The sequence below is a fragment of the Podarcis muralis genome, chromosome 18 (assembly GCF_964188315.1).
Source record: "Podarcis muralis chromosome 18, rPodMur119.hap1.1, whole genome shotgun sequence".
Lineage (NCBI taxonomy): Eukaryota > Metazoa > Chordata > Lepidosauria > Squamata > Lacertidae > Podarcis > Podarcis muralis.
The window spans coordinates 2,710,467-2,731,875 of record NC_135672.1 but is presented as its reverse complement, the minus strand read 5'-3'; the positions used below and the strand labels follow the sequence as shown (position 1 = coordinate 2,731,875).

The 21,409-nt window shown below is 50.0% G+C and overlaps 1 protein-coding gene across 1 annotated transcript in view; it reads right to left on the bottom strand.

Moving 5' to 3' along the window:
• Positions 1-4,125: 4,125 nt before the first annotated feature.
• NCAN (neurocan) overlaps positions 4,126-21,409 on the bottom strand; it is a 61,432-nt gene continuing 44,148 nt past the window's right edge. The window contains exons 8-15 of the mRNA XM_077921773.1: positions 19,210-20,490; positions 14,854-14,970; positions 12,242-12,355; positions 9,399-9,557; positions 7,956-8,038; positions 7,250-7,394; positions 4,943-5,125; positions 4,126-4,338 (exon numbers count right to left, since the gene is read on the bottom strand). Of these exons, the coding sequence (XP_077777899.1) occupies positions 4,199-4,338; positions 4,943-5,125; positions 7,250-7,394; positions 7,956-8,038; positions 9,399-9,557; positions 12,242-12,355; positions 14,854-14,970; positions 19,210-20,490 (2,222 nt within the window). The 3' untranslated portion in view covers positions 4,126-4,198. The remainder of the gene's footprint in view (positions 4,339-4,942; positions 5,126-7,249; positions 7,395-7,955; positions 8,039-9,398; positions 9,558-12,241; positions 12,356-14,853; positions 14,971-19,209; positions 20,491-21,409) is intronic.

Here is a 21,409-nt window from a genome sequence, read left to right as displayed (position 1 = left end):
GTTCTGTGTTCTCGGCTCTCACTTGCGACTCCTAGAAGCTGCCAGTGTGTGACAGCGGCCACAATCCCAGGAAACAACCTTGACTGGCCAGCTGAACCAGGTGAGGGGAGCTGAGGGGTCTCATACCCCCAGTGATTCAGGGGCTTCCCCTGCATGCAAAGATTGGCTCTGCCAGATGGAGCAGACAAGACCAAGAGGGGGTCCAGCGGTCAAGGAGGTGGTTTCTCCACGTGTTATGGAGGGAAGTGAAGGGCAGTTGAGGAACCTTGTCTCCCATCTGGGAGAAGAAATACTCTGGCCCTAAACTTCTGCTGCCCAGAACCAGAGGTGGCAGCTGAAGCAGGGAAGGAGTCATTGTGGCTAGAAGCCATTGATAAGCTTTACTCTCCATGGGCAAATGCCCAGCCCTCTTCTAATGGCCTCCTGCAGAAGTGAGTTCCACCATTCAACTCTGCACTGCAGGTTAAATGTTAGTTCTCTTTAGCCTCCCAGTTTCATTGGATGAGTCCCAGAGGCACAGATTGGCTGGATGCAGAGTAATGGCAAGAAAAAAGTAGAAGACCCAGTTCCACAGAATCCTTTTACAGAGTCTAAGACACGCCTTGTTTCACAGTCTTTGGCTTCATCAGTAGTTGTTGTTTAGTCATTTAGTCATGTCCGATTCTTTGTGACCCCCTGGACCAGAGCACGCCAGGCACTCCTGTCTTCCACTGCTTCCCGCAGTTTGGTCAGACTCATGCTGGTAGCTTCGAGAACACTGTCCAGTCATCTCGTCCTCTGTCGTCCCCTTCTCCTTGTGCCCTCCATCTTTCCCAACATCAGGGTCTTTTCCAGGGAGTCTTCTCTTCTCATGAGGTGGCCAAAGTACTGGAGCCTCAGCTTCACAATCTGTCCTTCCAGTGAGCACTCAGGGCTGATTTCCTTCTGAATGGATAGGTTTGATCTTCTTGCAGTTATCAGTAGTACAAACTCATATATGATATCACAGGACAGTGGATCTTATAGCATAGTAGTAGCTGCTGTAGCTATAAGATCCACTGTCCTGTGATACCATATATGAATTTGTACTACTGATGAAGCCCAAGACAGCGAAACAAGGCTAATATTCCGGAAATCCTTGTCTTAGACTCTGTAAAAGGATTCTGTGAAACTGCAACAGCCTTTCGTGTGGATTGTTGGACTCTATGGACAGACAGGTGGAAGAGACACTTTCACATATACAGACCTTATGCATAAACTGATTAGAGAATGAACTGATCCACTGGGTCTTCTACTTTTCCCGTTGAACTTTATGAGTTACTTCTGTTGAAATCTACGATTCAATACAATGAATAGTATATATTATTTTTTCAAACGTACAGCCGGTTACGTCTTGTGTGTTTATTGAATATGTTTCACGTAACCAGAGGTTTGTTGTTGTTTTGAGTAATGGCGGGAGGCAGCAGCTGGGGAGCCACCAAGGGAAGACGGCTCAGAGCTTGGGGACTGATGGTGAGAGGACAAGGAGTGGTCAGAGGGAGGACACCAGGAAAAGGAGGTGGCAGAAGCTGAAGGGGTAACAGGGCTTAGTGAGCGGGGAGAGTCTGTGCCAGAGGGAAGTCCAGACTCAGAAACGGAAGCAGAAGAAACTGAAGAAGCCAGGGAGTCCCCCCCCCTCCTGCTGCAACCAGCTCCCTCCTTGCTTGTCTCTCAGAACCAGGAGAGGCAGGGAAAGGGCAGAGGAGAGGTTGGCATATATCGTGGGGAAGAACTACAGCTCTGCATGCCAGGCTTTGGGGAAAGGGACAGCAGATCACTGAGAGAGCACCCAGTTTGCACCCAGAGCCCCAGTGGCATCTCCAGGTAAGCCAGGTAAACTCACACCTGAAACCCCAGAGGGCTGCTGCCAGTCAATGTGGAGGACACCCCTAAGCCAAATGCACCATCCGTCTGACTCGATGTGTTTCCTATGCATCCTGCTATCTTAAAATTTCAGGATTTCTGCGCACCAGTCAAAGGGGCCATCTGTTGAGGGAGGATGCACCAAACACACACAAGCACCTGCACTGTCAACCCCACTAACTCAGACCTGATTACAACAACTTCATTTAAAGAGACTGGCTTGAATTGCATGCTGCAAATGTGCCATGGTGGCGCATAACCCAGAGTAGTGCACCACCCGTGCGCAAGGTTTCTGCAAGCTTCAATCCCGGAGCGAAAGGAAGAAAGACAGACAGTGGTCTTAGGAACTGTTAAAAAAATTTATTAAAATGTCCAGCAGTACAGAGACCGCCAAGGGATTCCTCCCCACACCTCTCCCCCCCTTTTTTTGCACACGGGGGGCGGGGGAGAGAATGCCACAGGCGGAGGGGGCATAGAAGGGGAAACACACAGAGGAATACCAGACACTGCAGTTAACAAGGAAACAGCAGAGATCAGGGATGCACCCGCCACACACCCAACACTCTCTTGTGCGTGCGCACACTCACACAAACACATTTCACCACCCACCCCCTTTCTAAATTTTTGCACGGAAGGAAGTTTTCTGTTGCAGACATGGGCACTCACTTCACATGTGGCGGAAGAGAGCTGTTTGAGTTGCCTCCTGCCATCCCTGGGAATCGGTCTCGCTGGTCATTCGCAGACCCTCCAAGTGCTCCTATTTTCCAGGGACATTCCCGGATTTACAGAAGCCATCCTGGTTTCTGATATGATCCCAGAATGTCCTGCTTTTCCTTAGGACGTCCCTATTTTCATTGGAGAAATGTTGGAGGGTCTGGAGTTATGCGACTCCCAAGCCAATAAAATAAGTAACTATGCAACCTTTAGAAGACACCTGAAGGCAGCCCTGGATAGGGAAGTTTGTTCATGTTTCATTTTTATTATGTTTCTATATCTGTTGGAAGCCACCCAGAGTGGCTGGAGCAACCCAGTCAGATGGGCAGGGTAGAAAAAAATAAAATTATTATATAGAATAGGACGTCCCTCGTTTCATTGGAGAAATGTTGGAGGGTATGGAGGTGGAGCACAGGAGCACCTTGGAGTGTGTGGGTCAGTTTCAGGCCCCCAGGTGGGTGGGCTGGGTGACACAGCACAGTTGCATCATGCTCTCACCTGCCCACCCTCCATGCCGTCTCTGCAGGCTGCACTGAGCAAGGGCCGCATGGACTGAGACAGAGGGCCGTGAGCTACAATGTCAAAGAGGAGAGAGGCCCCCAGGGTGTTCAGTGCAAATGGAGCCCCGGCAGGGTTAATAGTTGCACAAAGCACTTTCCATGTAGTTACCCGCCTGCCCACCCCCCAGAAACACACACACGCACACACACACACACTCCTCACAATTGTGACATTTGTGGAAATCATTTTACGGTGGGGAAAAGAGGGTCACACCCAAAGGTCAAAACAGGAAAGAGTCTGTAAACAAACAAACAAACAAACAAACAAACAAACAAACAAACTACAAAACCTGGGGGGACTGGGTAAATCTGGGCTCCATCCTGACCAGCCCCTCTTCCTGTGCAGGCTATCAAAATGAACTTTGATAGAGCACTTGGGTAGGCATGTTTGCAGCAGCACCTCCTCTGCAACCCTGACGACGGCCCTGTAAGGCAGGCTGATGGTTCTGACCCCCCTGCTGCTGCGGAGGGGCAAGTAGCGAAGGAGGGAAGGGACAGTTCCCTGCAGGTGATTAGCTGGGGCAATAAAGGGCCTCTCCTCCTCCTCCTCCTCAGTAGCCACCTGGAGAGGGAGGAGAGGCTTTCAGAAAGAGAAAGTGAGCTTGAGAGAAGCAGATGTCAGGAAAAGAGAGAGAAGTGGATGTAAAAAAGACCTGTGGATGAGAGAGGAAGAGGGAGAAAGAGGGAACGAGAGAGAGAGATCTGCAGGTGCTGACAGCCTGCCTTCAACAGAATAAAGGTTTGCACAGCGGAGCTGCCTCAGGTAGCCTGAATTCAAGAAAACCTGTTTTCTGCAACCCCTGCAGATCCTTAAAAAAGGTGCAAATCATCTTCTGGCATTGTAAACTTGCACACGACAACAGAAGAGATTTATCCACAGGGGAAGGAAGACGTGGGGGGCATCAACGATTCCCATCTCTTTCTCGCTCACACACACATGCGCAAACCCATTGCATCCGTGGGGGGGGGGAGGAAGGTCAAGGGGGGGGGATGGGGCGGGGAAGCGGAATTGGGAGCTTGTGCTTTCTTTCCCAGGCCCGTCATTAAAAGTAGTTCCCGTCTTCCTCCGTCCAGTCCAGCTTTGGGTGCTGCTTGGAGTGTTTCCTGCGGTCCTTGCGGGATTTGTGCTGGTGGTGCTTGTGGTGGCGGCGATGGTGGCGGCGGATTCGGTGGGACCGTCTGGCTGGAAGGCGAAGGGGGCGGGAAAAGAGATTTAGTTGCAAAGCATTGCTAGGTTGCACTCCTAATGCAAAACCTTCCTTCCTTCCCTCCTCCCCCCGGCCGAGCCTGATCCATCTAAGTTTCTCTCCTTCCTGCAAAGTAAAGGAAGATGCCAACATGTTTTCTCTCCTGCTGCTGACTGAAACAGAGGCCAGACAGCTGCCTCTCACCCTTCAGTCCTGCGGGGGCTTTATGGAGGAAGAGAAGTAATGAATAGAGTCTCTTCTGAGCGGGTCAAGTCAAGCTTGGGCAAAGCCCAAGAGCTTTATTAACTACAAACCCTGAAATTTGGGATCCCCTCCAAACCGGTGCCAAAGTTCTGAGCTTGTTTTGCGCCATTTCGTGCCACAAACCCTGAGGTTCGCAACAACCCTGGTTCCTGCGTTGCAGCGGGTTGGACTGGATGACCCTCAGGGTCCCTTCCACCTCTACAGTTCTATGAGTCCCAGAAGCCTATGGCGATGGGGACCCTCAAACAAACAAAGGCAGTAGAAAGCCATGCTGAACACACAGCCTGAGGTCGGATGCGCGATGGGCCCCCCGGAGCCGCCTCCCCGGGGACTCACGTTTTGTGCAAACGATTCTGGGCCTGTCCCACGTCCCGTTGACGTGGCATTTGATGGTGGGCACGTGCCTCTGCAGGAAGCCTTCCTGGCACTGGTAGCGGACCGTGGCGTGGACGCTGTACTTCTCTCGCTTCTTGCCGATGGGGAAGGCGTTCTCCACCGCGGGGGGAGGACCACACAGCACTGGGGGGAGAGTGCAAAAGGGCAGAGGAGGAGGCCGTGAGAAATGCCCTTCCCTTTCACTTTTAATTTGTATTCTGCCTTCCCACATTACTAGGCACAAGGCGGCTTACAAACCGAAGAAACAACAAAATCGAGAGAGGAAATGCTCCTGTGGTTGGTTTGTTAGGAACGTAAGAAGAGTCCCGCAGGATGAGGCCAAAGGTCTGTCTGTCCAATCACAGGCCTCCAGGAACCCATAAGCAGGCATAAAAGACACCAGACCTCTTTTGAGAGGAAGTGTGGTGTAGTGGTTAAAGTGCTGAGCCAGGACCAGGGAGAGATGAGAGTTGGAATCCCTGCTCAGTCTCGAGGCTCACGCGCTAGGTGACCCTGGGGGCTAGTTGCTGCCTCTCAGCCTAACCTAACTAAATAATAATAATAATAATAATAATAATAATAATAATATGCTGCCCATCCAACTGAGTTGCAACTCAGCCACTCTGGGCAAAATATAAAAACAAAGTAAACATTAAAACTTTCAGATGTCTTCTAAAAGTCAGATGTCAAGGAGATATTGTCAAGGAGATGTCAAGATGTCAAGTCAAGTCAGATGTCAAGGAGATGGGAGGACATTCCACAGGGAGGGAGCCACCACTGAGAAGGCCAGGATGAATGGCGGGGGTGGAGATGCTCCTTTGGGGACACAGTGTGTTGGGGGGGGGGACAGCCCTCTGGCCTGTGGATTAGACCTTGGCGCTGGATATTTTGCCAGGAACAGATGCACTAATAATGATTTACTGCCACTGTTGAGAGTGAATTTCCGTCCAATTATTATTTGCTGATATTCTGACAGTTAATTTTATTGTGCTACTATATTCTAACAGATTATTGAATACATATTACTTTATTGGATATATTACTGATATATATTTATTGTGGGTATATATGACTTATTTTAAAGTCATAGATAAGTAGATAGCAAATTTATCCTACCAATACAACAAACATATCTGTGGAGAGCCTATAATGACTATTAACGTGCTAAGATACATACAAATGAAATGAAATTGCCAGCTCTCAGCCACCAACACCCCACAGAATCGGAAGCCTGTGATTTCTTGGGTGAACAGCTTGTGGTTAATGCAATTTCTCAGATAAGGAATGGGGTGGGCCTGGGCTTCAACTGTCCTCACGGCTTCATTTCCGAACACATTAATAAAGAGGAAATTGAGGTTGTCTGGGGAGAGGGCTTGAAGAGGGAAATGTTTCACCGCTGATGGCTTCCGTGGGTCGGGAAGCAAGCAAATTAAGATCCCAGAGGGCTTGATTATGTGAAACTTTAATTCACTCTCTGCATTTCAAAAAAATCAACAGCAGCAAATAGTCCCAAGATAGAAAAGGTGATGGGTTGTACAGCCGGGATTGCTCAGCTGGTTAGAGCACCGTGCTGATAATGTGAAGGTTGCAGGTTCGATCCCCATGCAGGACAGCTGCATATTCCTGCATTGCAGGAGGTTGGACTAGATGACCCTCAGGGTCCCTTCCAACTCCACAATTCAATGATTCTATGCTTCTAATATTCTCATATCCTCATTCCTGACCATTGAGCAGCGCTGCCTGCTGGGGAGGAGGTTGGAGTGGGACGGAACCAGAGACATGACAGGCAGGACAAAAAGTCAATAACAGACAGGGGCCAGGCAGAAGCAATCCTAGAGAGGCAGTGTTGCATAGTGGTTAGAGTGCCGGACTAGGAGTTGGAAGAGACCGGAGTTCAAATCCCAACCCCCTTTCGGCCACGAAGCTCATATGTGCCATTCCCTGCCTCTCACTGCCTAAGCAGTGTTTCCAAAACTTGGGTCTCTGGCTGTTTTTGGACTACAACGCCCATCATCCTAGTGGGTCAGGGATGATGGGAATTGTAGTCCAAAAACAGCCAGAGACCCAAGTTTGGGAAACACTGGCCTAGCCTACCTCGCAGGGTTGCTGTGGGTGTTAACGGAGTAGGGGGAGAACGTGATGCATGCTGCTCTGAGCTGCTTGGAGAAAAAACTGGAAACTCTGCCTTCCTCCTCTTACCTAATAAGAGACTGGGGCGGGGCCTATCCACAAACCAATGGCCAATCAGGGAAAGGGGAGGGAGTTTACCTGTATCCTTTTTGCAGACGTAGGGCAGGTTGTAATTGCAAGGGACGTCATTCCACTTCCCGGTCTCGTGGGACACCAGCACCACGCAGTCCTCACCGCCAGCGAAAAAGTTGTCCGGCTGGTTCTGGCGCCAATTCTCGTATTGCTAGCCAACAGCAGAGGGCGACAAGGAGTCAGAAGCAGACAGAACAGGGGTTGGGCTAGAGGACCCTTTAGGTCCCTTCCAACTCTGCAATTCTCTAATTCTAGAACACAAAGAGGCACTCAGGGTGGGTGTCACCGTCACCACCAGGTAGGAGCAAATCTCTCCGTTTCATTTTTGCTCAGCTTCTCTCTCTTTTTGTAAAATCTGAAGTGCCATTTGCAAATTTAACAAAAGAGAAAGAGATAAAAACAAAATGAAAGAGAATCTTTTCTTTTGTTTTTAAATAATAATAATAATGTAATGTAACTTTGGAACTCCCTGCCAATTGACATCAGGCAGCCGACTTGGCTGTACCCTTTTCAGCAGCTGCTAAAAACATGTTTGCTTAGCAAAGCCGAAATGTTGACATGTGTTTTAATCTTTTTTAAAAAAAGCTTATGGTTGATTTAATTTTTTTCAAAGGTTTTAAAAAGTTGCCTTTAACCAGCCCGTCCAGCTCAGCATTGCTCAGGGACAGCCGGTCCGGCTCCCCTGCCCTTTCCACCCACATGCTGGGCTCACCAGTCCGGTGTTGTCTGTCCACTGGAAATCCTGCTCCACAATGCGGTCGTTCAAGCCAATCCATGTGTTCTCCTGTCCAAAGCCTGCGTGGAAAACAAGGAGTGAGTGGACACGGCTGCCACCTGTGACGGCCACTTTCCACACCTGCTCTTGTAGGGAGTCAGTCTCCAAAGTCCCACTGACTGGGAATTGCAAGAGGGGTGCAATTGCTGCTATCCTGCTCAGGATCTATTCGGGGGGGGGGGGTCCCCACTGGGGTGAATCTGGCTGATGACCAATGGCAGACCTATATTCTGGGTGTCCTGAAGCTTGAACTGCCATGGTGCCCCTTTGCATCCAGCAACAAGGTCTAGGCAACTGCGATATATCACCCCAAACAGGTTTGAAGTCCATTTTGTGATACCAGTTCCATAATTTTTGACCTGGCAATATATCACGAATCATGATGTGTGTGCAATGCGAAAAGCTACCTGTTGCTTACTGTTGTAACCATTGTTTTCTCAAAACTTATCTTCTGTACCATGAAAATAAATAAATACAGTACTGAAAATAAAAAATCATGATGCAGGGAAAACCGTGAAGCCAGCCTACGCCTCTCAATAGTTCAGTGTTCTTTCCTTGGGATCCAACTCTACGATTCTGTCATGATGTTTGCTAGAGAGCAACGCAGCAGAGAAGGTCTGTTTCCTCACATGCCCTGCCTGTGAGATTCCCATTGGTACACTGCTTGGAGATTGATTGATTGATTGATTGATTGTTGATTGACCCATTTTTTTTTAAAAAAAGGAAATTGATTAAGCGATTTTAGAAATTTAGATTCTATGTGCTCTTAGGACATCAAATCAGGAAAGAGACTTAGCTGGGCACCATATAAGAGGGGCTATAGACTTTGCTTCAGATAATTTCAAAGGTAGAACAGTCTCTTTTCTATCTAAAGAATTTTTGTATAGCCAATGAGTTCCTCTGAGCATTGCTAGAAACATGGTCCCCATGCGCTTTTCTGCAGTTGATGTCCTTTGCTTTGATACTGGCCATTGACCGTAATAAAACGACTAGTACAGTGGTACCTCTGGTTGCAAACGGGATCCATTCCGGAACCCTGTTCGCAACATGAGCAGAACGCAAACCACATCTGCGTGTGCGTGGGTCGAGATTCGCTGCTTCTGCGCATCCGCGCAACATCATTTTGAGCATCTGCGCATGCGCAAGCGGCGAAACCTGGAAGTAACTGTTTCCGGTACTTCCGGGTCGCCGCGGGATGCAACCTGAAAAGATTTAACCTGAAGCAAACGTAACAAGAGGTATGGCTGTACTTGATTAAGCGATTTATACATTCTTTTGAAAATAATTAAAGCAGGCTCTTGCTTGGGATTCTTCCCCCTGCCCACCAGCCGTGGGGGCACCTCCTTCTCTCCCACCCCCACCCCTGGACTGCCAACCTACTATTGATGAAGTTGTGCTCCTCCCACGAATGGATGCTGGTCAGGTGACCCGACCGGTGGCGACAATCCCTCTCTGCATCCTCCCAGGAGCGTCGGTGGGCGAAGTAGCGGTAGCAGTGGCCCTGGAACTTGTTCCAGTTGTGGTCGCAGCCCTCCGTGTCTGAGCGGGAGAGAAAGAGAGTGAGAATCGGCAGAGGAGCCCTGAGAGTTGACACTCGTCTAAGGCGAAGCGCGGGCGCCCTGTGGGCGATTAGCCACTGGATGGCAATTGGCAATGCTACACCCTGTGGAGGAGGGAGCGTGGGAAGGGGGGAAACGTCTTCTTCTTTATTAAAATATGTATAATTATTAATTAAATTTAGCTGCACTGATAAAAAGTTGGAAAAACATATATTAACAAAGCTGTATTCGACAGATGAAAGTACCGTATTTTTCGCTCTATAACACGCACCTGACCATAACACGCACGTCGTTTTTAGAGGAGGAAAATCTGTAGGCATGCCACCCGTAGGCATTCCCTCCATAATACGCACAGACATTTCCCCTTACTTTCTAGGAGGAAAAAAGTGAGTGTTATGGTGCAAAAAATACGGTACAGTGGTGCCTCGCAAGACGAAATTAATTCGTTCCGCAAGTTTTTTCTTCTTGCGAGTTTTTCGTCTTGCGATGCACGGTTTCCCATAGGAATGCATTGAAAATCAATTAATGTGTTCCTATGGAAACCGACTTCAGACCAGGTCCGGGGACAATCTGTCCCCCGACCTCTTCTGAAGGCTGGGGGGGGGGCCGAAAGTCTTGTTCCCCCCCCCCCACGGCAGCATTTTAAAATCGCCTCGGACAGCGGAGGACTTCTCCGCTGTCCGGGGCGATTTAAAAGCCCTCCCGGGAAGGCAGCCAGGGGGGACAAAGATTTTCGCCCCCCGCCAGCCTTCCCCTCTTTTGAAGCAAGGGGCGGAGGGGAGAAGATCGCTTCTCCCCTTTGCCGCCCCTTGCTTCAAAAGGGGTCCGGGGGGAGAGAGAGGAAGGCGCACGCCTTTCCCTCTGTCCCCTCTTTTGAAGCAAGGGGCGGCAACGGGAAGAAGATCGCTTCTCCCCTTTGCCGCCCCTTGCTTCAAAAGAGGTCCGGGGGGAGACAGAGGAAGGCGCCAGCATTTTAAAAAACCTCGGGACAGCGGGGGACTTCTCCGCTGTCCGGGGCGATTTTAAAATGCTGGCGGGCGGCAGCGAAGCCTTCGCTGCCGCCCGCCAGCATTTTAAAAAACCTCGGGACAAAGGAGAAGTCCCCCGCTGTCCCAGGGTTTTTTTAAATGCTGCTGGGCGGCAGCGCTGCCGCCCGGCAGCATTTTGAAATCGCCCCGGACAGCGGAGAAGTCCTCCGCTGTCCCGGGGTTTTTAAAAAACCTCTCCGCCCCCCGCCAGGCTTCGGAGCAGCCTTCCGAAGCCTGGCGGCGGGAGGAGGTCCGAGGACAGTGGGCAAGACGCCCTGTCCCGGAGATTTCCCTATGGGCTTTCGTCTTGCGAAGGAAGCCCATAGGGAAATTCGTTTTGCGAAGCGTCTCCAAAACGGAAAACCCTTTCGTCTAGCGGGTTTTCCGTCTTGCGAGGCGTTCGTCTTGCGGGGTACCACTGTATATGATGTTTGACATGATTGACAATCGTGGACTCAGGGACAAAGAATTATGAAGCATTAAAATTGAGATGTGGAAAATATGGAAACAACGAGGAGAGGCAGGAATAAGGTGTGGAGATTTGCTTCAGAGATCCAGACCGTGGGGAGCTCCGAAAAATTAATAAATATATTTTGGACTATAATTTGGTCTTTTTTATTTTAGTTTTTTATTTTAATTGGAGTATTATGTTTGGATATATTAACTGGATTTTTTAAATTGGAAAATCAATAAAAATGATTTTTAAAAAATATTAATTAAATTTGACATTTGCAACAAATGTCAATTTCACCGTAGGCTGGCTTCTGATGCTCAAGGAAGCTGAGAAGCAGGGCAGGTGAGGGGGCGTGGCTTAGGGAGAAGGGGTGTGGCCTGTGGCCAGGAAGTATGGTCTGGAGGGAGGGGCTGGGGGCCATGTGCTTATCCTGAAAAATAAAATTTCTGCACCAAATGAAGTGAACAGTGAAGCTGGCATGCGAAGCCCTTCCTATAATTTTGAAGGAAAATGTCACCAATCCACTTTAATTGCAATGCTTCCGCAGCCAGCCATTTCTTAGGAAATGCGGGGAGTGTCAATTCCTTTATTGCACTGTCTACTCAGAAGTAAGTCCCACTGTATTCAATAGAGCTTGCTCCCAGGTAACTGCGTCAAGACTGGGCAGCCTTACACTGCGATCCTAACCATTTTTACTCATAACCAAGTACCATTAAGTTCAATAGGATTGACTGTCTGAGCATTCTCACAGTTTCCAGTATTATTATTATTATTATTATTATTATTATTATTATTATTATTACTACTACTACTACTACTACTACTATTCTGCCTTTTTCCCTGACAGGGCCCCAAGGCGGCTTACAGCCAAAATCTTATTTCATTCCATTTATCTGTGGAAGGTGTTGATCCCTTCCCTCGCACATTTTCCCTGTACAACACAAGGTGACCAATGTCGATGTGCATATGACGTCTATGTGTGCAACAAGATCAGACCATAGCTGTCAACTTTTCCCTTTTTTTAAGGGTAATTCCCTTATTCCGAATAGGATTCCTCGCAAGAAAAGGGAAAATTTGACAGCTATGGATCAAACACGGGAGAAGCTTCCTGTTGTAGAATAGGATGTCCCTATTTTCATGGAAGAGAGGCTGGGGCAGAGGGAAGGGGCTCCCCGCTCTCACCTCGGTCGCAGAGGCTGCCTCCGTAGCTGGGCAGGCAGAGGCAGACGAAGGAGTTGATCTCATCAATGCAGGTCCCTCCGTTCTGGCAGGGGCTGGACAAGCAGTCGTCAATATCTGTATGGGGAGGAGGAAAGAGGAGACCAATATTGGAGGGGGGCTGGCCTTGAGAGAAGGGGCGTGTCCCACACAGAGCCCCAGTGGCCATGCGTTTGTGGGTCCCCCCTCTGGTCTAACTGCAACTTTAAAAACAAAACTAAGGTCCTAGTCCTCATTATTGTGATTTTGAACAGATTTTGAACCTGCCTTCTACTGAGTGAGAGGGAGTGCAGCCTGATGGGTATCCTGTGAGGGCCACTCGGCGACGCAGTGAGGGCCGCATTTGGGATCCTGGCCCTGAGGCACTGCACCCCTGATGTAAACCTCTGCCACCCGGAAGCTGCCTTTTGACTCTGACCATTGGTCCAGCCAGCCTGCGGCCATACAGATGGCCATCTGTCATGGATGCTTCAGTTTGGATTCCTGCATTGCAGGGGGGTGGCCTAGATGACCTTTGGAGTCCCTTCCAACTCTACAATTCTATAATTCTAAGACTCTAACAGATCCCACTGGTCTTGGGGAAAGAGAGGTCACTTCCTATCTTCTTAGCATAGAATCATAGAATTGTAGAGGGACCGCGAGGGTCATTGAGCCCAACCCCCTGCAAGGCAAAAATCTTTTGACCAACTGGGGTCTCATGCTGTGATGACTGCTACCCCAGAGATCCTGTGAGCCACAGCAGCCTGGCAGGAGGTGTGTGTGGGTGTGTGGCCCTCCACACCTCTCTATCTGGCCCTTGAAGCTTCTCCCAGGCCACCCCCCTGCGGTTGCCACCTCCATGGACCAGGTTCCCTTTAGCCCTGGAAAGAGGCAGACCTCCTGCCCCTGTCTCGTGCGAAGCGTGTGAGCTTTCGCACGTCCGTCCGGTGTGCGTGGGTGGCCCTGGATGTGCTGGTGTATCCGAAAAGCGGCATTGTGAGAGCCTTAATTCTCCTCTCTGGATGCAGCTGGCTGCCTCCTGTCAAAGCCCAGATGGGCTCTGAGCTCAAAGCTGCCCTTCAGATGCACAGCCGCCGCCTCCTTTCTTGTGTTCACAGCCTCACACGGCATTTAATGAGACCATCAGGAGAGCCTGCAGGATCAGGCCAATGGCCCATCTGGTCCAGCAGCCTCTTCTCGCAGTGGTCAGCCAAAGGCCTTTTCTTTTATCTGTCCTGAATTTCCCAGCACACAGCTTCAAAATCATGGAATTATAGAATTGTTGGAAGGGGCCACGAGGGTCACCTGGCCCACCCCCCTGCTATGCAGGAATCTTTCGCCCTGACGCCTTTTCCCTCTGAAGGGACACCCTTCCTCAGAGTGGACCCACCGAAATTTAGCAGCATCAGCTGGGTGTCACCTGGAAGATGGTGCAAGTTGGTTTTCTCCTGCTCCAGAGGGTAGAACTCGAACCCAGGACTTCAAGTTACAAGGAAGGAGATTCTAGCTAAACATCAGGAAAAACTTTCTGACAGTAAAAGCCGTTCGAGGAACGGTATTCTTCAGGAGGTTTTTAAGCAGAGGTTGGAGGGCCATCTGTCAGGGATGCTTTAGCTGAGATTCCAGCATTGCAGGGGGTTGGACTAGATGACTCTTGGGGTCCCTTCCAACCAGTGCGAGATTTACATATAAGCTAAACAAGCTATAGCTTAGGGCCCCACTCTCTTGGCCCCCCCAAAAAATTAAATGAAACAAAACTGGATGTACATTTCCAAAATATAAGATAAAAAACAAATAAAATAAAAGCTACATACAGCAACAGTGTTTTGTGTTGTGTAGGCTCCCATTTGTTATGTGCAAATGGCTTGAGATACCTATTAGGTCCATAAATTAAAGGTAAAGGTGCCCTTGCCCGTACAGGCCAGTCGTGTCCGACTCCAGGGTTGTGCGCCCTTCTCACTCAAGAGGCCGGGGGCCAGCGCTGTCCGCAGACACTTCCGGGTCACGTGGCCAGTGTGACATCGCTGCTCTGGCGAGCCGGCACCAGCGCAGCACACGGAAACGCCGTTTACCTTCCCGCTATAAAGCGGTACCTAGTTATCTACTTGCACTTTAAGGGTGCTTTCGAACTGCTAGGTGGGCAGGAGCTGGGACCGAAAGACGGGAGCTCACCCATAAATTACCACATAGCATATATTCAACACAAAAAACAGTGACAATTTGTTGTTGACAAAGGGCAGCTGGACATATAAAGGGCCCCATTATCTTCAGGGACTCAGGGACTCATCAAACCTAAATCCGGCCCTGATTCCAACTCTGCAATTCTATGATTTCGCTTGTACCCACTCCCCCTACTGAAAAGCCCTCTTTTATCCATCTTTTGAGAGAGATGGGTCTTTCCTCCAGCGGTTAGAAAGCTGTCAGCCTGCAGCGCCTGAGTTTGCTATCAGAGGGAGGTGACACACACAAACACACACAAACACACACGGTGGCTAAATGTGAGCAGATTTCGGGTTTGAGTCTCATTTCAGGGGCTGGACCAGATGACCCTCATGGTCCCTTCCAACTCGATCCTCCCTCCCCTAGCGCCCCTTCACCTATTTCGCAGTTCTCTCCCGTGAACCCCCGGGGGCAGCTGCAGGTGGAGAGGTTTCCGCTGGACTGGCAGGTGCCCCCGTGCAAACAGGGGTCGTTGTCGCAGGGGTCAGTTTCCGCTGCAAGGAGAGTGGGGGGGGGGAGAGAGGAAGAGGAGACAGGGAGGAAAGCAGTAAGATCAGACAATCCCAAATTCTGCGCCTCTGTAAAATCAGGATGCAAAAGGAGAAACATCTCTGCATAATCTCGCTTTGCATAATCCATTTTGCTTCTGCTAATCGCCAAGCAGGGGCCAGGGGAAAAGCTGCATATTATTACTCTGAATTACTCTGAGTTTACGCATACAGAGCTCAGTATTCATCAGGCATCGTCTTTTCAAGCAAAGCTTAAGGAGACTGGAATTTCCCAGTAGGATCATACCAAAGGCAGACCCAGTATCCCTATTTTCCAGGGATGTCCCTATTTCCATCTGAGAAGGGTTGGAAGCTATGGAGTTATGTGACCTCCGAACAAAGGAGATGAGTTAACTAAACAACCTTTAGAAGACATCTGAAAGCAGCCCTGGATAGGGAAGTTTTTAATGTTTGCTTTTTAATGTTTTTATATATACTGGAAGCTGCGCAGAGTGGCTGGGGCAACTCAGCCCCACAGGCAAAGTATATTATTATTATTATTATTATTATTATTATTATTATTATTATAAAGGGTAAAGGGACCCTGGACCATTAGGTCCAGTCGTGACCGACTCTGGGGTTGCGGCGCTCATCTCGTTTTATTGGCCGAGGGAGCCGGCGTACAGCTTCCGGGTCATGTGGCCAGCAGGACTAAGCCGCTTCTGGCGAACCAGAGCAGCGCATGGAAATGCCGTTTACCTTCCCACCGGAGCTGTACCTATTGATCTACTTGCACTTTGACGTGCTTTCAAACTCCTAGGTTTGCAGGAGCAGGGACCGAGCAACGGGAGCTCACCCTGTCACAGGGATTCAAACTGCTGACCTTCTGATCGGCAAGCCCTAGGCTCTGTGGTTTAGCCCACAGCGCCAGACTCTTCTTAGGTCTGTAAATCAGCCGGTCATAATGACCCGTTCTAACGAGGCAGCTTGCACCGCTTAATCCCCATTTAACGATTTCCACACTCCTCGCTTGGCTCAAAAATCGTGGGACTCAGCCAATAAATCAGGGGTCCTGGAAGCCGACTGAGAGTCCCCCTGCATCTCCCCTTGTGCTGGAAACATGTTCGGGGGGCCAAAGACGGGTATCCCCTCCCTCCTACAATTAGCGAGGCCCCTCTTTCAAACGGTCTCCCGGGAAACAGGTCAGCAATCCTCCTTTTCAACAAAGCTAGAGAGAAGGCCCCGTGTGGGTGTTTGTGCGGTTGGCAGGAATCACAGGCGTTGTGATCACCTCTCTGAAGCGAAGGCTGCGTATTGAAAGCACCTTTCATCTTCCGAGTGGCACTTAAACAGCTGGAGAGGACCAGGCTCCCTCTCTGCACATTCCAGCACAAGAAATAACCATTAAAAAGCCATTGGCGGAGGAGCCGCTCTCTTATCTGAAGAAGATGCCTTCAGTGGAGTCAGCCTATCGATTCTCAGGCAGCCCACAGTGCGGGTGAGGGAGGGACCTTTTCATGCCTGAGCAGCACATTCCCTCCAGGCTCCCAGGATGTTTCCCAGCACAATCCAAAGTGCTGGTGCTGACATTTAAAGCCTTCAACAGCCTCGGCCCAGTAGACCTGAAGGAGCGTCTCCACCCCCATCATCCAGCCCGAACACTGAGGTCCAGCTCCGAGGGCCTTCTGGCGGTTCCCTCATTGCAAGAAGGGAAGTTACAGGGAACCAGGCAGAGGGCCTTCTCGGTGGTGGCGCCCTCCCTATGGAACGCCCTTTCGTCAGATGTCAAGGAAATAAATAACTTTCTGACTTTTAGAAGACCTCAGAAGGCAGCCCTGTATTGGGAAGGGTTTGAGGTTTTATTATGCTTTGGCATATGCTGGAAGCCAACCAGTCAGCAATGCTTCTTTATCCCTGTTTCTGGAAAGTGTAGGAGGAGAGAGGACTCCTGTGGTCAGATCCTGGTTGCGAGTTTCCCACGGGCATCTAGTCAGTCCCTGAGAGAACAGGAAGCTGGACTAAATGAGCCACCGGCCTCATTCTTCTCTTCTTATGTGATGAATGCAGCAGGGGCTCTGCCACTCAGCTACAGCCATTTCCTTCAAAAATAAATCAAGATTCCAGCCCTCATTGTTCTGGCTGTGTGCTCTCGTGCTCAGGTCCTGCTTGGAGATTTCCTGTGGGGACTGCCCACTGTGAGCCTGATCCATACTTTCCAACACTTTTCCGATGAAAATCAGGGAAATTGTATTCCATGCCTTCCAACATTTTTCTGATGGCAATAAGGATGTCCTAAGGGACGTGGATGGCGCTGTGGGTTAAACCACAGAGCCTAGGACTTGCTGATCAGAAGGTCGGCGGTTCGAATCCCCGTGACGGGGTGAGCTCCCGTTGCTCGGTCCCTACTCCTGCCAACCTAGCAGTTCGAAAGCACGTCAAAGTGCAAGTAGATAAAAAGGTACCGCTCCAGCAGGAAGGTAAACGGCATTTCCGTACGCTGCTCTGGTCGTCAGAGGCGGCTTAAGTCCTGCTGGCCACATGACCCGGAAGCTGTACACCGGCTCCCTCGGCCAATAAAGCGAGATGAGCGCCGCAACCCCAGAGTCAGTCACGACTGGACCTAATGGTCAGGGGTCCCTTTACCTTTAAGGGAAAAGAGGCCACTCCAGAATCCGAAAGCAGGACGGCTTCTGTAAATCCGGGACTGTCCCTGGGAAAGAGGGGCACTTGGAGGGTCTGGGATCCAGTAGGGCTCTCCTCATGTTCTCACATTCTCCTTTGCTGTTACCGAACATGCAGGAGTCCTGTCCCACTTTTTCTGTGTGTCTGGGTGCGCCAGTGCGCTGAGGATATTATTTTTGCTGGAGATATTATTTTTCCACGTCCATTTGTAGCCCCAGGAGCACTGTTTAATATTAACTCGGTTGGTTTTTAAATTCCTGCCTCTGTGTTCTTCCCCCACCCCTCCAAAAGTCTATTTGCTTTCCCCATTCCTTCGCGAAAGACTTCAAAGGCTGTGCAGCAAAGCCTTTGCCGCCAGGACTCTTCCACGCCGACTATTCTGATGAGCGAAGGCGGGTGATGAATATTGGATTGGAAGCTTCCCCAAGGGGTGTGTGGAGAGCTTGGGGTGGCAGGAAGGGAGGAAATAAAGAAATCAAAGGTGGTTCCTGACAGCCCATACAGACCCTCCAAGTGCCCCTATTTCCAGGGACAGTCCTGGACTTACAGAAGCCATCCCTGTTTCGGATTTGAAAAGGTCCCGCTTTTCCTTAGGACGTCCCTAGTTTCATCCAAGAAATGTTGGAGGGTCTGGAGTTATGTGACCCCCGAGCCAAGGAGGTAAGTAACTAGACAACCTTTAGGAGACATCTGAAGGCAGCCCTGCATAGGGAAGTTTTTAAATGTTTAATGTTTTATTATGTTTTTATATATGTTGGAAGCTGCCCAGAGTGGCTGGGGCAACCCAGTCAGATGAGCAGGGTATAAATAATAAAATTATTGCGATTATTATTAGAATAGAATGTCCCTATTTTCATTGGAGAAATGCTGGAGGGTATGTTCTCTCCCCCACTCCATCTCGTCCTCACAACAGCCCTGTGAGGTAGGTTTGGCAGAGCAGCAGCAACTGGCTTTCAGGGTCACTCAGTGGGCTTCTTGGCTGGGCAGGGACTTGAACCCAGGTCTCCCCCAGGTCTAACCACTACTGCACATGACTGTCTTTTATGTGAACTGCTTGGGGGTTTTGCAGGGGGTTGGACTAGATGACCCCCGTGGCCCCAACCATCACTATGATTCTATGATATTTGCCAGGCTTAAAAAGGTAAAGGGACCCCTGACCATTAGGTCTAGTTGGGGACGACTCTGGGGTTGCAACACTCATCTCGCTTTATTGGCCGAGGGAGCCGGCGTACAGCTTCTGGGTCATGTGGCCAGCATGACTCAGCCGCTTCTGGAGAGCCAGAGCAGCGCACGGAAATGCCGTTTACCTTCCCGCCAGAGCGGTACCTATTTATCTACTTGCACTTTGAGGTGCTTTCGAACTGCTAGGTTGGCAGGAACTGGGACCAAGCAATGGGAGCTCACCCTGTCGCGGTTGATTTGAACCGCTGACCTTCTGATCGGCAAGCCCTAGGCTCTGTGGTTTAGACCACAGCGCCACCCGTGTGCCAGGCTTACCAGTGTTCAAAAGCCCCAGAACCTCCCTCACCTGCCCAAATGTTTTCTGGGTAGCAGGAAACTCACCAAGCACGGTGGCATTGACCTCTCCGATCCACGCCAGGCCCTCCACCTCCTTGGCTGCAGACATGCCGCCCCCTTTCTCCTCTCCACTCCCCCCGTCGGACTCCATCGGAAGGATCTGCCCCGGGGCAGTGGGGAGGTAGCTCTCGCTCTCTTTCCCAGTTATCACGCCATCGCTGGGATAAACAGGCAGCTCAGAGGTGTCGAAATTGTGGTGCGCAGGTTCTGATGTGCTCCAGGGAGGCGAGGGAGACTCAGGCGTCCCCCGAGATGTCAAGTCCTCGCCGTCTTCTGGTCCTTTTGGAAGGAACCCAGGAGGGATCAAATCACGGGTTGTACTGTGGCTGGGAGTTCCAGTGGTGCCTTTGCCTTGCTGGGGGCCAGAGCTACTCCCGACCAAGCTGACGGCTTCTGGGACTGGGGATCGGCCTGCCACGCCGTCATCAAAGTGACCACTCATGCTCGGAGTTATGACCTCCCAGCGGTCTTCTGCTTTGGACAGATTCAGGACCTCCGTGACGGCAGGTCCGTCCACCAGCCCTGAGCTCGCCCTCCCTTTGATTTCCATTGTGGTGGCTTCCTCGCCATCCACCGCCACCCAAGCATCGGCCTCCCCGGAAATCAGCCGCGCCACTAGCGGGTAGTCATTGACGGCCATTGGGGAAGGGATGTCCTCTGCCGAGAGGGTGACGGCTTCTTCTCCTCTCAGCTCAGCCAGTGCCACCTCCGAATGCTGGGTGGTTTCTTGCAAGACGGGGTCTTCTCCTGCTGTGTCTTCCTGTTTCTCTGATCGATCTGGAACTACCCTGGGCAAGTGTGGCTGAGCTTCCTCCAAGCCAGGGAGCTCCTCTTCAAAACTCACAGCCTTGGCATGGCTTTCTCGGAAGTCGTAATCAGACTCTCCACTCGCCTCATCGGCCCGGGACTCATTCTTCAGAGGAGTCGTTGGCGTGACATCGCCGTTTCCAGAGAAGATCTCCTCGTTCTCCCCAGGCTGAGTGATCCCTTGAGGGTAGTCTCCCCGGATGCTGGTACCCATGAGAGAGCCTTCCAGAGCATCGTCTGTTGTCATGGCAACTGCCTCCAGACGGTGCAATGGCCCATTGGGTGTGGCTGGCGAGGATGCATCAGGGTGCTCATCAGGAGTTGGCCATTCCCGGCTCTCTGGCACAGAGGCCTCCTCGTGTCCCTGGGTGGTCTTTTCAGCACTGGGGTCCTCCAGGAAGTCCGAGGCAGGGGAGAAGGTCATTTCTGGGTGGCCTCGATGCTCAGGTGGTGCTAACCCTGCGAGCAAAGACAGGGGATAGAAGTTTATAAAATTATGCATTGATAGAGGAAAGCTAAGGGTTTCTGGGAAATGATATACAATGAATTGAAAAAGATCTTTAAATTGGCCATTCCCAAAAAACCCAAAGCCTTTTTATTGGGGATAATAGAACGGAGATTCCCAAAAAACTGACCAACCTTTTTATGTATGCAACAACTGCAGCTAGAACTTTACATGCACAGAAATGGAAAGGCGAAGAGATTCCAACTAAGGAAGAATGGTTTATAAAACTGGTGGACTGTGCAGAAATGGTGAAACCGACTGCTAAAATAAGAGGACAAAAGGATGATATTTTCATAGAAGAATGAAGGCCATTGGTGGACTACCTATCAAATTATCTTCCTTATATGAAATCATATGCAGGATTTGAGAAATGAGCAATGGAAAAACAGAGAATGGATTTTGGGGGCTTAGAAAATAAATGCAGGTGTGTTCTAATGCAGCTGTTAAGGGGGAATAAAAAAACTAGGGAAGGAGGGGTGGGAAGTCAAGAAGAAAATGAGCAGCAAAAAACCACGATATATGTGATTGCAGTTATGTAATAATTTGGAAGATTTAATTAAAAAATTATAAAAAAGAGGAAAGTTTTCCTCTATCTCTCATAACACTAGAACCTCATTGAATGAGGCTGAATGTTTGGACCCCATCAGTGAGGCTGAGAGGGGGTTCTTTTTTCTGGGCAGCCCAGGACCTTCAGACACACTGCCCAGGCTTGAGGCCTGGGGAGGTTTGACTTCACCCCTGGAGGCACACTCCATTGTCTCTCAAGAAATGGATGCCAGCAACAGCAGTGTATTATTATTATTATTATTATTATTATTATTATTATTATTATTATTATGTCCTTAATGCTGCATCCCACCATGGGATCTTTGG